The sequence below is a fragment of the Phaseolus vulgaris genome, unplaced genomic scaffold (assembly GCF_000499845.2).
Source record: "Phaseolus vulgaris cultivar G19833 unplaced genomic scaffold, P. vulgaris v2.0 scaffold_15, whole genome shotgun sequence".
Classification (NCBI taxonomy): domain Eukaryota; kingdom Viridiplantae; phylum Streptophyta; class Magnoliopsida; order Fabales; family Fabaceae; genus Phaseolus; species Phaseolus vulgaris.
Window position 1 is genome coordinate 794,042 of NW_027174084.1, and position 13,256 is coordinate 807,297.

General features: G+C 31.6%; 2 protein-coding genes across 3 annotated transcripts; one reads left to right on the top strand and one right to left on the bottom strand.

Annotated features, from left to right (window-relative positions):
- Nucleotides 1-2,349: 2,349 nt before the first annotated feature.
- Nucleotides 2,350-6,616, bottom strand: LOC137817042 (zinc transporter ZTP29). 2 transcript variants are annotated; one of them, XM_068620257.1, is made up of 14 exons: nt 6,439-6,616; nt 6,234-6,354; nt 5,830-5,888; nt 5,581-5,673; nt 5,380-5,469; nt 5,163-5,244; nt 4,844-4,899; nt 4,638-4,694; nt 4,368-4,408; nt 3,607-3,674; nt 3,241-3,297; nt 3,034-3,151; nt 2,690-2,735; nt 2,350-2,603 (listed from the first exon to the last, which is right to left on the bottom strand). In XM_068620257.1, the coding sequence occupies exons 2-13, from the start codon at nt 6,295-6,297 to the stop codon at nt 2,690-2,692; spliced, it is 831 nt and encodes a 276-aa protein (XP_068476358.1). In that variant the 5' UTR covers nt 6,298-6,354; nt 6,439-6,616; the 3' UTR covers nt 2,350-2,603. The 2 variants fall into 2 exon arrangements, with proteins under 2 accessions (XP_068476358.1, XP_068476357.1); XM_068620256.1 differs by having other exon boundaries at nt 6,234-6,602.
- A 3,382-nt stretch (nt 6,617-9,998) lies between these two features.
- LOC137817033 (UDP-glycosyltransferase 92A1) lies at nt 9,999-11,893 on the top strand. The gene has a single exon (XM_068620245.1). The coding sequence runs from the start codon at nt 10,198-10,200 to the stop codon at nt 11,641-11,643; it is 1,446 nt and encodes a 481-aa protein (XP_068476346.1). The 5' UTR covers nt 9,999-10,197; the 3' UTR covers nt 11,644-11,893.
- Nucleotides 11,894-13,256: the final 1,363 nt, after the last annotated feature.

Below are 13,256 nucleotides of genomic sequence, written 5' to 3' on the forward strand. Positions count from 1 at the left end.
TTTTTATGAATTATTGAAAAATACTTTACACATTTTCATTTATATATATATATATATATATATATATATATATATATATTAACAAGGACACAAGAGATCCAATAAATTATTTACATACTTTATGTTATTAAATGTTTAGTTAATGTATGAAATCATCAAGATAATGACAATGCAATGTTTCTAAACAAGTAAAAAATTACTTCTTATTATCTTAATATATTATCCAAATATTATATAACTTTGATTTATCAACTTTTATATTTTCAAATATCTTGATATGAATTTTAAGAAAACTCTTAGGAAAATAACCATTTCAATTATATATATATATATATTTTTATTTTATTTTATTTTTTTTTATTTTTATTTGGGGGGCTTGTGAGAACTCACTATCCAGGTGGTATTTTTCATTTTATCTTAAATAATAGTGACTCATAATACAAACCTCTCTCATTAAATATCAATAAACAACAACTATAATAATTATTCACATGTTAATTTATATTCTAATGGAAAACCTTGTGTACCCATATGCATATAAGATATTCAATTAACTATCTTATAATTAATATATATATATAATTTAAATTCACTTTCAGTTTTTTTATTTTTTTTATTCCTTTATTAACTTGAAGGTGAAAAATGTTATTAGTAAATCAACTTCTTTTTATTATATTCTATCCTTTCTTTGCTTAACATCTTTCTTCATACTTAAATAAAAGAAAACATATTATAAAAGTTAGTCTAACAAACAAAGAACATTCTCAACATATTCAAGTTAGATTACTGTAAAACAGACTTGAGTTTTCTGTAATTGTGAATTATGTACAGAAGATATTGTTGAAAATAATGATTGTTGAAGTAAACATTTTTCATTGTTGAAGTGGAGGTTTGTCAGAAGGAAGACTGTGATGATGCAGAGATGGTGACGACAGATTTGAAAAAAAAAGCTGCTCTCAACAGAGATATGATAGTAACATCGTAAATGATGAAAGAATCTTTATTATGAGTTCTTAATTTGGTTTACTCTTCCTAAAATTAATCAATATTTCTTTGTTCACAGGTAATTTGGCTTCTCTTAAGAATAAATTAATAACAAAAAAGAGGAGTATATCTTAAAACTGACTCCATTTTTACAAAGGAAGAAAAAAGATTGGAGTTAAAATTTTATCTTAATTGAAGCAATTTTTATTTTCTGATATTGGACTTAATTATCATGAGCAAAAAATTAATAAGTACACTTATACCAAATTATACAGTTGAAAATTTATTTCCTGATTATTAGAGGTTTTATACTTATTTGCTTTAAAATTAAGTGTAGTTAATTTTCATAATTGTGGCTATATAATTTAAGTATGAATAAAAGATTTGTGGTACAGTGATCAGATCTTTTGAGAGAGATTGGTTATCAATAAAATCAGTGGGGCACTGATACTAAAAAACATGTTTATATCTAAAAAGAAAATTTAACATAAAACTTACTTTTAAATTTGTACATAAAGATAAATTAGTTTTGCATGTAAAACAAACTAAAAATTATGATAAATAAGATATGAAAGGATATTATAATATATCGTTTTTTAATCAACATTATATACTGTCACTTATGTTGTGTAAAGGGAAAATGTGTGTTAACTTCAATAAGATACAGTAAACGGTTTCTCTTTATATATACATGAATTTAACTTATAGTGGTAATGAAAATATTAAAAAATAGCATTTTATTATTCAAATATTTTTAAGCAAAAGTGTTCAAATCATAATACAAATTTTATCAAACTTATATAACTTATTTACAAATTTAAGAAAAAAATACCTACATAAACAAAATATAACTTTGTTGATTTAATTTATATAATAAATTTTATTTAACCTATTATCTTATATTTATATGCGTTTGTAGTTTTGTGACCCTTATATTATAATGAATTCTCTGTGGTAGTAATTTTTTGAGTCTCAGTAATTTTTTGAGTTTGAAATTCGCTAACTATTTCTTCTGAAGCTATAATTGACTACTTTCGAAAGCATTGTATTATTAATATATATTCCTTGTGTGAATAGCATTTAATAGCAACCAAGAGTTTGTTTAATTACTCAATTCAAGCTTCCCGGGAGGGGAATATTTGTTTAAAAGACTTTCCTAGTCAACAAACATGGAGTTGTTTCAGTTAAGATGCTATGTTAACTTTTTTTAGAATAATTTTGCTAACTTTGTTCAATAACCCTTTAGAATTAAGAAATTAAATGCTTGGTTCCAAAATGATATTATTTACTGCTCATCAACATTCATATTTATGTTCTGTGATTGAGTAGTACAACACACGATCGAAATATATTGACACAACACAGTAGCAGCAAATTGTGAATTTAAAGTCCAACCTTCGTTCATGAGTTCGATGATGATACAGTATACAAGATGGGTCGGTTAAAGAATTGAAGGATACTCTTATTCTTATATTTTTGTACATTAGTCTATAGGAGAATCCACAATCATAGGTGGACTGCATCCCTCTACACTGATGTCTGATTGATTGCTATCCTAAACAGATGAACTGTGCATTATTGTCCTTGGGCACTCTCGGAACCCTTCTGAAGGAATTTTGCTGCAACGAGTGATAGAATCAGGAGACACATAACAATGAGACTTGAAATCGTGACATTCAGGAAAGAGAAGAGAGGTTGTTCTCACCTACAAGCTCAAGTCCTCGGGTAAACTGATACTTAGAAAATATAGGCTGCACATCCAGTAATATTAACGACATGAGAACTCAACAGCAGGAAGGTGACAGATACAAAAGTTCTAAAAATAATGTTTTGACGTGTTTGTACCAAATCTGATACTAAAGAGCTACCATTGTCTGCACTCCACAATAACACTACGAGTAGCTAATTAATATGCGTAGTAATTTACTCACTTTAATATATAGAGATGTGAAAGTGGAATAGGCATTAAATATCTTCCCTACATAGCAATAATAAAAGAAAATGTATCCTCAGATCTTGAAAAACTATTTCATCAAGTAAGATTCTGACCTTGCAGACATGAAAGCCATCCCCAAAAAGACAGCCTTAACAGATTGCTTCTGTCCCGCATAATCAAAAGCCAATGGCAACATTTCATGAAGGGTCAAAAAAGCCATAACTCCACCAACTGTAATTAATCATCATAGAATAAATCTGGATAATAACATAAATTCTAAAAATCTCATCGTGACATCTAGATCCTGTATCATTGCATACCTGATCCGAGTAAACCTTCCAGAATCTCAGGACTTAAGCTGCTAGGGAATAGATAGGCTACAGTGAGAGAAAATAAATCATCACAATTACTTTGACCACCCAATTCAAAGATATATGTAAGAAATCTGAAGTGCCAAAAAAATAATGAATGTACATAATTAAAACATAAAATCCAACTCTAGAGGAGTACAGAGAGAGATTCAATGGGTAAGGTCGAACACTTTAACTGGGTAATGCATACCTTAATATTGAAGCATACCATGCTTCATCATTGTTATAATACCACATCACTCTAATTCTTGCTTTCAGGTTCTTTAAAAATAAAATTAAAGTCTATTGAGCAAAGCAACATATCAGATGATATACCTACAATTATAACTCCCAGGGGTTCGGCGAAGCCAGAAAGTGTTGCTAATTTGAACGCCTGCCATTTACTAGGATACATCCATGATAAACAGGTTATTATTCAATTTAACATAGTTATTTGCATAACAATTTCATTTAACATAGCAACAAAAATCAAGATTTGAGATTAACCAATTATTCCAGCAATAGTTATACCACAAAAGAAGGACACCAAGTATGCCAAGATTTGCAAATGCACACATCCTTAAATCCTGTAACTCAATTTTCGTAAGAATTTATCTTGATTTGTATATATAGGTACTAGCATTCAAATGCAAAAACACCCTCAAGCTTCTTGACCTTACGTCAGTCTCTTTTTCTTTTGCATCAAAAGTGAACAGAAAATAAATTCCACAATAAAACTATAGCATTATCGCCACAAAATAGCCTTTGGTTCACAAAATAGTCATCCTCTCTATTGTCACCATCATACACTATGACCACTACGGGACATAAATAAATAAACCTAAAATGTTAATCATATACATAAGCACAAACAATTGAGATAACAATTGCAGAATCATCTACTCAGAGCAACTGAATACTTTCCCTCTATCTGTCTGTTTTTATATGTATGATTCAATATTTCAGGCGCATGTTTCAGCCAGAGTAGATTGAACATAAACCCTGTACGCTTGAATATAAGTTATAACCACTATAATTTGTGAAATGTAAGTACAACTGATACTAGAACCAACAAGAGCCCTTAAAATCATTATTACCTTTGTGTTGCAAAATAAACAGGAAGTGCAACAGCAACACCCTAGAAAACAAAACATCGTTAAATTACAATAAGACCTAAGGTGCATTTTAAATTTTTTTTTCAGGATGTAATGAGGGGTGGTAAAAGATGTCAAACTTCAAATATTGAAGAATAAAAATAATATATAATATAAAGACAAGAAAGCATCAAGGACTATAAGGAATTACTTCATTATTAATTTAACTGTATCTAGAGTAAACAGGTTTCATCACAAGATGAAAGTTTATACCTCTGGGATATTGTGCAGAGCAATGGCTAATGCTAAGTTGATGCCAACACGGAGGCCCTGTTGAAAAAGCATATCACAGACATCAAATTGACATGACGAGACGACGTTAACAAGTATATCAGGGAGGACGTGACATGAGTAATGCTTCAACAATTAATGATAATGGGACAGAACAATATGCAGATGCAATCAATAAGCTCATATACCTTCATGGATCCTAGGAACACTGCCATTCCTTCTGGAAAATTGTGCAAACTTATGCCTGGGAAATGCCCAAAAGAAGTTAACAAGTAGAACTCAGTGAAGCAGTGAAAACTAAGAGAAAAAGAAAAGTGATAATTGAAGTTCATCAAGTCTCACAAGCAACTTTTAACTACTGAATACCAAACTCCGAGAAATACAAAAGAAAAATAATTTTCATATTTCTCTAATATTTTTGTATTTTTTGTTCCAGAAAGAATTGCGTTGTATGAAAAATAATAGGTCTGAAAGTACCCAGACAAAGGGTTCATATCACATTCATACCTACGGCTGTAACAATTCCACTGAATAAAACCTGTCGGCGATGCTTTTTCAAAGTATCCTTGCCTCCTTCATCCCCCTTTTTCTAATTTCAAGCATGTGATCACATCTATCAAAATATTTATCTATGTAGATATTATAAATAGCAGCTCCAATGCCACTTTGAAAAAGCAATAATACAGAGGCAGCAGTTATTTGTAAGAACAAGTTCATTAAAAACCTTTTTGCCTTTCACATCAGAAGTGGGAGCAAGAGTTGGCTCTGGGATAAAACTGGCCACAATACCAAAGAATATTACCCCAGCAAAAAACTACATGAATCAGAAGATAGAACATTTGCTCAGAACAACTAATATCAGAGAAGACGATACAACAACAGAATTATTGCTACTTTATGATGATTTCAGAAGCACATATCCTACCCAAAGGTTGCCTTTCAAGAAGCCCAGTGAGTTCAAAGCATTGTGAGCCAAATCAAAGAACGATATGCTAAGCATCAAACCAGCAGCAAAACCCTTCACGCAGTGGAATCATTTCAGAAAGCATACTTGAATACTTGAGTAAGCCAACCAACAAATGGAATTTAAAAACAGAGGGGTATAATGATGATTCTAAATCAATCAATACAGTCTCATAAATTAAAAACCAAATTCGTGACCAACTAAAATCACCTGTAGTAGCCCAAGCATCTTCAAATTGGGAGCCTGATTAACAATCACAACAAGTGCACCTGTTTCACAACAAACAACAACTCGTTACAATTACACACAAAAACTCAACGAAAATATACTTCAAATTCAAAACACAAATAGATAGCAAACAACTGATGATAAGCTTTCATCAAGAGCAGGAACTAACACAAATAAATAAATAAATAACCAATTGAAGTGGTAATTAGTATTGTGAAAGTGTGAAAAACAGTGTGCAACATGCTTGCGACAATAACACAGTAAATAAGCAATTGAAACAACAATGATCAATCCAAGAGACTTCACTGGCTCACCAATAGGTCTAAACTAACAATGTATGACACAATAGGAACGACGAAGGTAAGTGAAAGATCAGAGAATTGTACCGATAGAAGTGCTGACACCACCAACAAGTGAAAGAGCAAGAGCTACGGCAACCTGAGAATCCATGCCTCAACAATGTCAGGTGAATTTGGCGTTAGGGTTCTCTTCGATTGTGTGACCTAACTGAACGAAGGAACGATTCTTATGAAGTAATTTCCAGAAACAGAACGCAGTGATGATGATAACATACCCACTCACTCAACTCACCACTACCCATGGATGAACCACGCCGCATTTATCTTTTTTTATTTTATGTTAAATTAATATTTACTTTTTCCGTTTAATTGGAAATGCAGGGTTGAAAAAACGCTCCTAACTGATCTTTAATCAACCGAAACGTCATTGCTCACGAAAAAAATGTACACCAAAATAATCACTAATTTCTAAAATTCAATAGTATACTCTCTAGTTTGTTTAAATTTAAACAAATTTAAAAAAAAAAAATTGCACTGATGATAATATATAAATTAAATAAAAGTATAACCAAATTCTTTTATTATAAAATTATGGATAGTATTTACTGTGATTTTTGTATTAATTTGAAAACTGCGTGAACATAAAGCAAGAGATGGATTATTCCTTTTATTTTTTAATTAATATATTCATTTCACTTTAGTCTATGTTGGTAGATTACTTTTTATAATAAATAAACCAGTTGTTAAAATCTTGAAAGTATATTAATAAATTATTTGCAATATTTTCTTTAATACTCTTTTTAAACATTTTCATAACCTGTTAAGTGGATTGTTAAGAAACAAGTTGGTTAGATTTTAAAATTAATTTTTAATATTTTAATATCTTACAAAAAAAATATCAAATTATTTTTAACTTTATTTGAAATTTTAAGATACTTACTTTTAATAATTATTATAACAAATAAAAAATTACTTTTACAATTTCTTGTATATTTTTAAAATAGTATTATGACAACTGGTAATTAAAAGGTGAAAATAATTAAGATTTTATCAGTCATATATTAAATTATATCCATATTTCAACTATTTATTTTTTTTCGTGGTTTTTAATTGCATTAGGCACACACTTGATACATGGTTTGTTAAACATTGTAATCCGTACACTTCACCTGCCCAATATTAAATTTATTTATAAATAACAATTAATTTTATTTATTATGATTTGGAGAGAGATTCATTGCACACTCTATTCACTGCCATGTATTGGAGGAAAGAATGAAAAAAATATATAAAAGAGAAAGAATCTTTTGCATTTGCTATAAAAAAAGAAACATAGTTTCTATGTATTTACTTATCTTATGTGATGCAATATTATTAGCTATTAGTATATTTCAACTTTCCCAAATATGTCCCTTCAAATTTCTTAATCAGATCAATTCCTCTAATTAGTAGATTATAACACCCTAATTATTACATGAATACTTGTTATTTAATTAGAAAAATAATTTTTTTTAAGTAATATGTTTTTAAAGAAAACATTAGTCATAACATAACTTTATAAATATAAATGAATGTCAACAGATCCTTATAATTATTCACAGTATAAAAACATATAAATTTTTCACAATAATAAACGTTTTATATATATATATATATATATATATATATGACTATATGTATATTTTATATATCCTACAAATATTAAAATCAATTTCTCCTCAAGTCAATATTACAGAGAATGTTTCTTTAAATTTTTATAAACAACTTTATTAAGTAGGTTTTATTTCTAGTTATAAATAAAACACAAAAAAGTCAAGTTTTTATAATTCTTAAATAATTATTTTAATAAACTTAATATGCAATGCAAGGGATGGGTTTATAATTTGACCTATCACCATAAGAGTTAATCTCACTTTATTAAATATATGGACTCATATTCCACCTTTGACTACCCACTGGGAGCATCAATAGTTACTTGGGAAATGGTCAGGTAATTAAGTGTTTTTTTTATTAAAAACATTTGTAAATAATTATTTTTCTTCGTAATAATAGTTATTTACCAACAAAATAAAAATAAAAATAAAATATATATATATATATATATATATATACTATTTAACCTTGTTGATGTTAAGTAGGTATCAGATAATCCAAAATTTAGCTTATAAATATCCTAGTTTAGACTGCTATTATAAATTATCTAGATATTCACTGCTTGATAAATAATTCCTTATACCTCACCATGTTCTTGTCTTTCATCTTGGAGTTCACCAAAGTACAATTTCCTAAACACAAACAATTAAACTGGTCTCAACTTATTGTAGTAAAATTTAAAACTTTTTCAATAAACATAAGATATTTCATATTTATCTTAACTACTAATTTAAACATACTAGGGGTGGCAAAGCGGGCGTGCCCCGCCCCTCCCTAGACCCACAAAATGCGGGCTGGGTTGGCCCGCCCCGCATACAAAATGCGGACTGGTTTTCATGACCCACGAGCTTGCAGGTTAGTCCGCTTTTATTTTTTATTTTTTTGGAACATAGAGGAAGAGTGGAGGCAGTAGCGGTGTGCAGCAGCGGAGTGATAGTAGCGAGCGACGACACTGAAAAAAAAAAAGTGCGTCATATGTTGTATGTGTTTTTTGGAACAGCGTAACTGCGTTGTGTTTTGAATGAAAACCTAATTTTCTTTGATTCAAAGTTGTCACTCCTCCACTGGACCATTGTTGTCAAGTCAATCAATTTTTTTATTTTTTTTACGGGCTAGCGGGCCAGCCCGCGTTGCCCCGCTGCTAACTCGCGCAACCCGCGAGTTATGCAGAGTGGACTAATACGGGTCAGCGAGTTGAAAACGTCAGCCTGCCTCGTGTTTTTTACCGCGTGCTGCGGGCTGACCCGCACGACCCACCCCACTTTACCACCCCTACTACACATCATTCAAATAGATAATAAATTGAGTATATAAGTATTTTTCTTTTTTACCCAAGTTCATTAAAAAATATTTAATTTATTTTTTATTATTACTTATATATTTCTTCAAATTATTAAAAAATTATGCTTAAAATAATACAAAATAAAATATTAATCAATGCAAGAACTTTAAATGAATAATTAGACATGAGTTAGTATATAAAAAAATAACAAAAATATAAATTAGTAAAGAAAACTGGTTAACTAGAGATAAATTTAATAAAAAGAATGAATGTCTAACTATAAATAAATTAAATAACATTATCATAAATTTAATAAAGATAAATTAATTAATGTTATTATAAATTTAATAAAAATATCAATAAGATAAATTGAATGACATAATTATAAATTTAAATGACACGATTACAAATTAATAAAAAAAAACGTTATTAAAGATTAAATGATTGATTAGGTTTAATATTTAATAATATTAATATTAATGAAAATTAATAAATTTTATAATTAATTTGATATTTAAATGTAAATTTCAAATAAGCGGTGATAAACATTTAATAATATTTTCTGTGGATGCATAGAGGCAGTGAAATTAAAGTATCCGTGTTTTTCTACACATATTCCTTCAACCAAAATCCGAAAACATTCCCGTTTGTCAGTTCTCGAACACTAGATTTTCGAATATTTTGTTTTGCAATTTTCTTTTATTAATTTTGTACTAATTTTCTTTTATTATATTTCATAGATGTACGTGTTTTTGTTTTTCTCATGGAAAATGATCCTTTGTATTTTATAGATGTTTGTTTTTTTGTTTTTCTTATGGAAAATGACCTTTGACCATAGCGAAAATGGTATATAACTGATAGATTTAAATATAAATATATAAAATAAAAAACAATTTTATAATTAAAGAATATTAAAATATTAAATAATATGGGTTTTAATTTATCATTAATATTTTGTTAACATTACTCTTTTGGTAGGAAAAGTTTTTTCTATTCTTATCTGATTGGTTACCCGTGGTTAGGTTCTAGTATTTTAGATGACTGAATTAGCAATGGTGTTGAAACAAGTAACAACCACTTGAATGGTCAAAAGAGTTGCAGGTGGAAGAAAAAGCAATGGCAGAAGAAAAGCAAGAGGTGGTGCTGTTCCCGTTCATGGCCCAAGGGCACATCATCCCCTTCCTTGCATTGGCCCTGCAGTTAGAGAAAACAACAGAGAAGCTGAACATCACCATTGTCAACACCTCACTCAACATTCGCAAGCTAAGATCTTCTCTTCCACCAAACTCTTCCATAAAGCTTCTAGAAATCCCTTTCACTCCCTCCCAACACGGTCTCCCTCCCAACACAGAGAACACCGACACCATACCCTACAACCTCGTCATTCGCCTCATCCAAGCCTCCACCACCCTCAAACCCGCCTTCGCAGACCTCCTCCGCAACATCCTCGTACAAAACAAAACCCGCAAACTCCTCGTCGTCGCCGACTTCTTCCTCGGCTGGACCGCCGCCGTCGCCAAAGAGCTCGGCGCCTTCCACGTCATCTTCAGCGCGTGCGGCGGCTACGGCCTCGCCTGTTACTACTCCCTCTGGCTCCACCTCCCCCACCGCCGCGGGGACCCAGCGCAAGAACACCTCCTTTTGCCGGATTTTCCCGAAGCGCGTACCATTCACCGCACGCAGTTACCCACCAACATCTCAGAAGCCGATGGCTCCGACGCGTGGTCGGTGTTCCAACATCAGAATCTCCGCGAGTGGGGCAACTCGGACGGGGTTTTGTTCAACACGGTTGACGAGTTCGACTCGGTTGGACTGGGCTACTTCAAGAGAAAACTGAACCGGCCGGTATGGGCCATCGGCCCAATTCTTCTGTCCGGGACCGGTTCGCGCGGGAAAGGCGGCGGCATCAACCCGAAGCTCTGCGCCGAATGGCTCGACGCGAAGCCTTCGAAATCGGTTCTGTTCGTTTGCTTCGGGTCGATGAACACGATCTCCGCTTCGCAGATGATGGAGTTGGGGAAAGCATTGGATCGGTGCGGGAGGAGTTTCATCTGGGTTGTGAGACCGCCGATCGGGTTCGACATAAATTCGGAGTTCAGAGAAGATGAATGGTTACCGGAGGGTTTTGTGGAGAGGGCTCGGGAATCGGGGAAGGGTTTGGTGGTTCGCGATTGGGCGCCGCAGGTGGAGATTCTGTCGCATTCCGCGGTTTCGGTGTTTCTGAGTCACTGCGGGTGGAACTCGTTGCTGGAATCGCTGAGCGAGGGGGTGCCGATTCTGGGGTGGCCGATGGCGGCGGAGCAGTTTTACAACTGCAAGTTGTTGGAGGAAGAGGTTGGGGTTTGCGTGGAGGTTGCGAGAGGGAAGAGCAGTGCAGTGAAGTGTGAGGATATTGCAGAGAAAATTGGTTTGGTGATGGGTGAAACAGAGAAAGGGGTTGCGATGAGGAAGAAAGCTTGTTATGTTAGGGATCTGATTAGGGATGCCCTTAAAGATGAAGATGGATTTAAGGGCTCTTCTGTTAAGGCCATGGATCACTTCTTGTCTTCTGCTCTGTCCTAAAACCTAGAACAGAGCACACTCACACAATAATCTTATGCTGTTTCATGCCAACCACTGTTATTGAAGTTAAATTATTACGAGGTTGCAATTTTGTTGGTGAATGTTACACATGTTTTGCACGTGTTTGTAGGAAGTTCTGGTTGTGACTGCTTGCAACAAATGCAAAAATAATTATCATCCAACTTTTAGATTAAGAATAATGTTATTTTCACAATTTCAATCTGAAAGATATTAATATCGTTGTGATATATATTTTAAATCCCATTATCAACTTTCCTTTCTCTTGAAAAGAAAAAAACTTTAGAACTTTAAAAGATAAATTACAAATTTGATAAATTTTATAATTAAAGTATTGATCAGAAGTAGCTTATGTGAATGATACTTTTTTTTTTAATCAAAATTTATAAGTTTAAATTTTATATGTGGAAAAATAAGATTGACAAAATTACTAAAAATGATTAATTTAATTTCCCGTGAAATACATTCATTCAATCATACAATCATAGTTGTTCGTTCATGTTAGTTGTGTCTTGAGAATATTATGAAAGTAAATAAGTTATTATCGAAGTGTTTATAGAAATTACACCTACAATTAAGTACAATTAACACTATTTTTTAGTGACTAAAATATTTTCTAAATTAAAATGAATTATGCGAAACTTAGGAAATTAAAAATTGTGGATGTTTTCATTTTTTCCTTTTTTTTCCAGAAGGCAGAAAGTAAATGGGCTGGTATGTATCTATCTAGATAGTTTCTTCTTGCACCCCTATATTTTTCTTCCTGCCCGCCACAATTTTATAAATTCCGAAATGGGCTGGTATCTATGGTGAGTCATGAGTGATGAATAATTGGGCCAAAATGCACTCAGGGTGTTTTTTCGGCAAATTCTTCCTACACCCAATATTTTCCAACGTGCACCAACACAATTTTAAAACTCCTAAAATACCTTTTATTTCAAATATGAAAATCCAAAATTGAAAATAATATATTTCGGAAAAGTAAATCCAGATACCTTTTATTTCAAATATAAAAATCCAAAATTGAAAATAATATATTTCGAAAAAGTAAATCCAGAAGAGTTTTTTATGTTCCAGAAATAAAAATCCGGAAAAAAATCAAAAGCTCATTCTGAATAAGAAAATCCACAATGTAAAAAATAAATGACATTTTCATTTTTTTCACTGGAACTGGGTGCAGTAATATGTTGCAGGAAGCAATTGCCAAAACCTCAATGCTGTTGATAGTGAGCCTTGCTATGAGAACCATAATTTCGTGATGAAGTCTGTTTGTAACGTAGTTGGGCCTCATGTCATTTAATTGGAGGCAAATTCTTCCTGCACCATATCAATTTTAACCTCCACCATATCATTTTTTTAAATTTCCAAAACTACCCTCCTGTACCATATGAATTTTAACCTTCACCATATGAATTTTTTAAATTTTCAAAACTATCCTTATTCCAAATTAAAAAATCCAAAATAATAATTATAATTGAGAAATAAAAAAATACATGTTGGAAAAAAAATTCTGAACACAAAACTAAAAATACATTCTGGATAAAAAAATTTCAGAATTTAAAAATATGTTCCAAAAATTGAAATCCAAAATATTT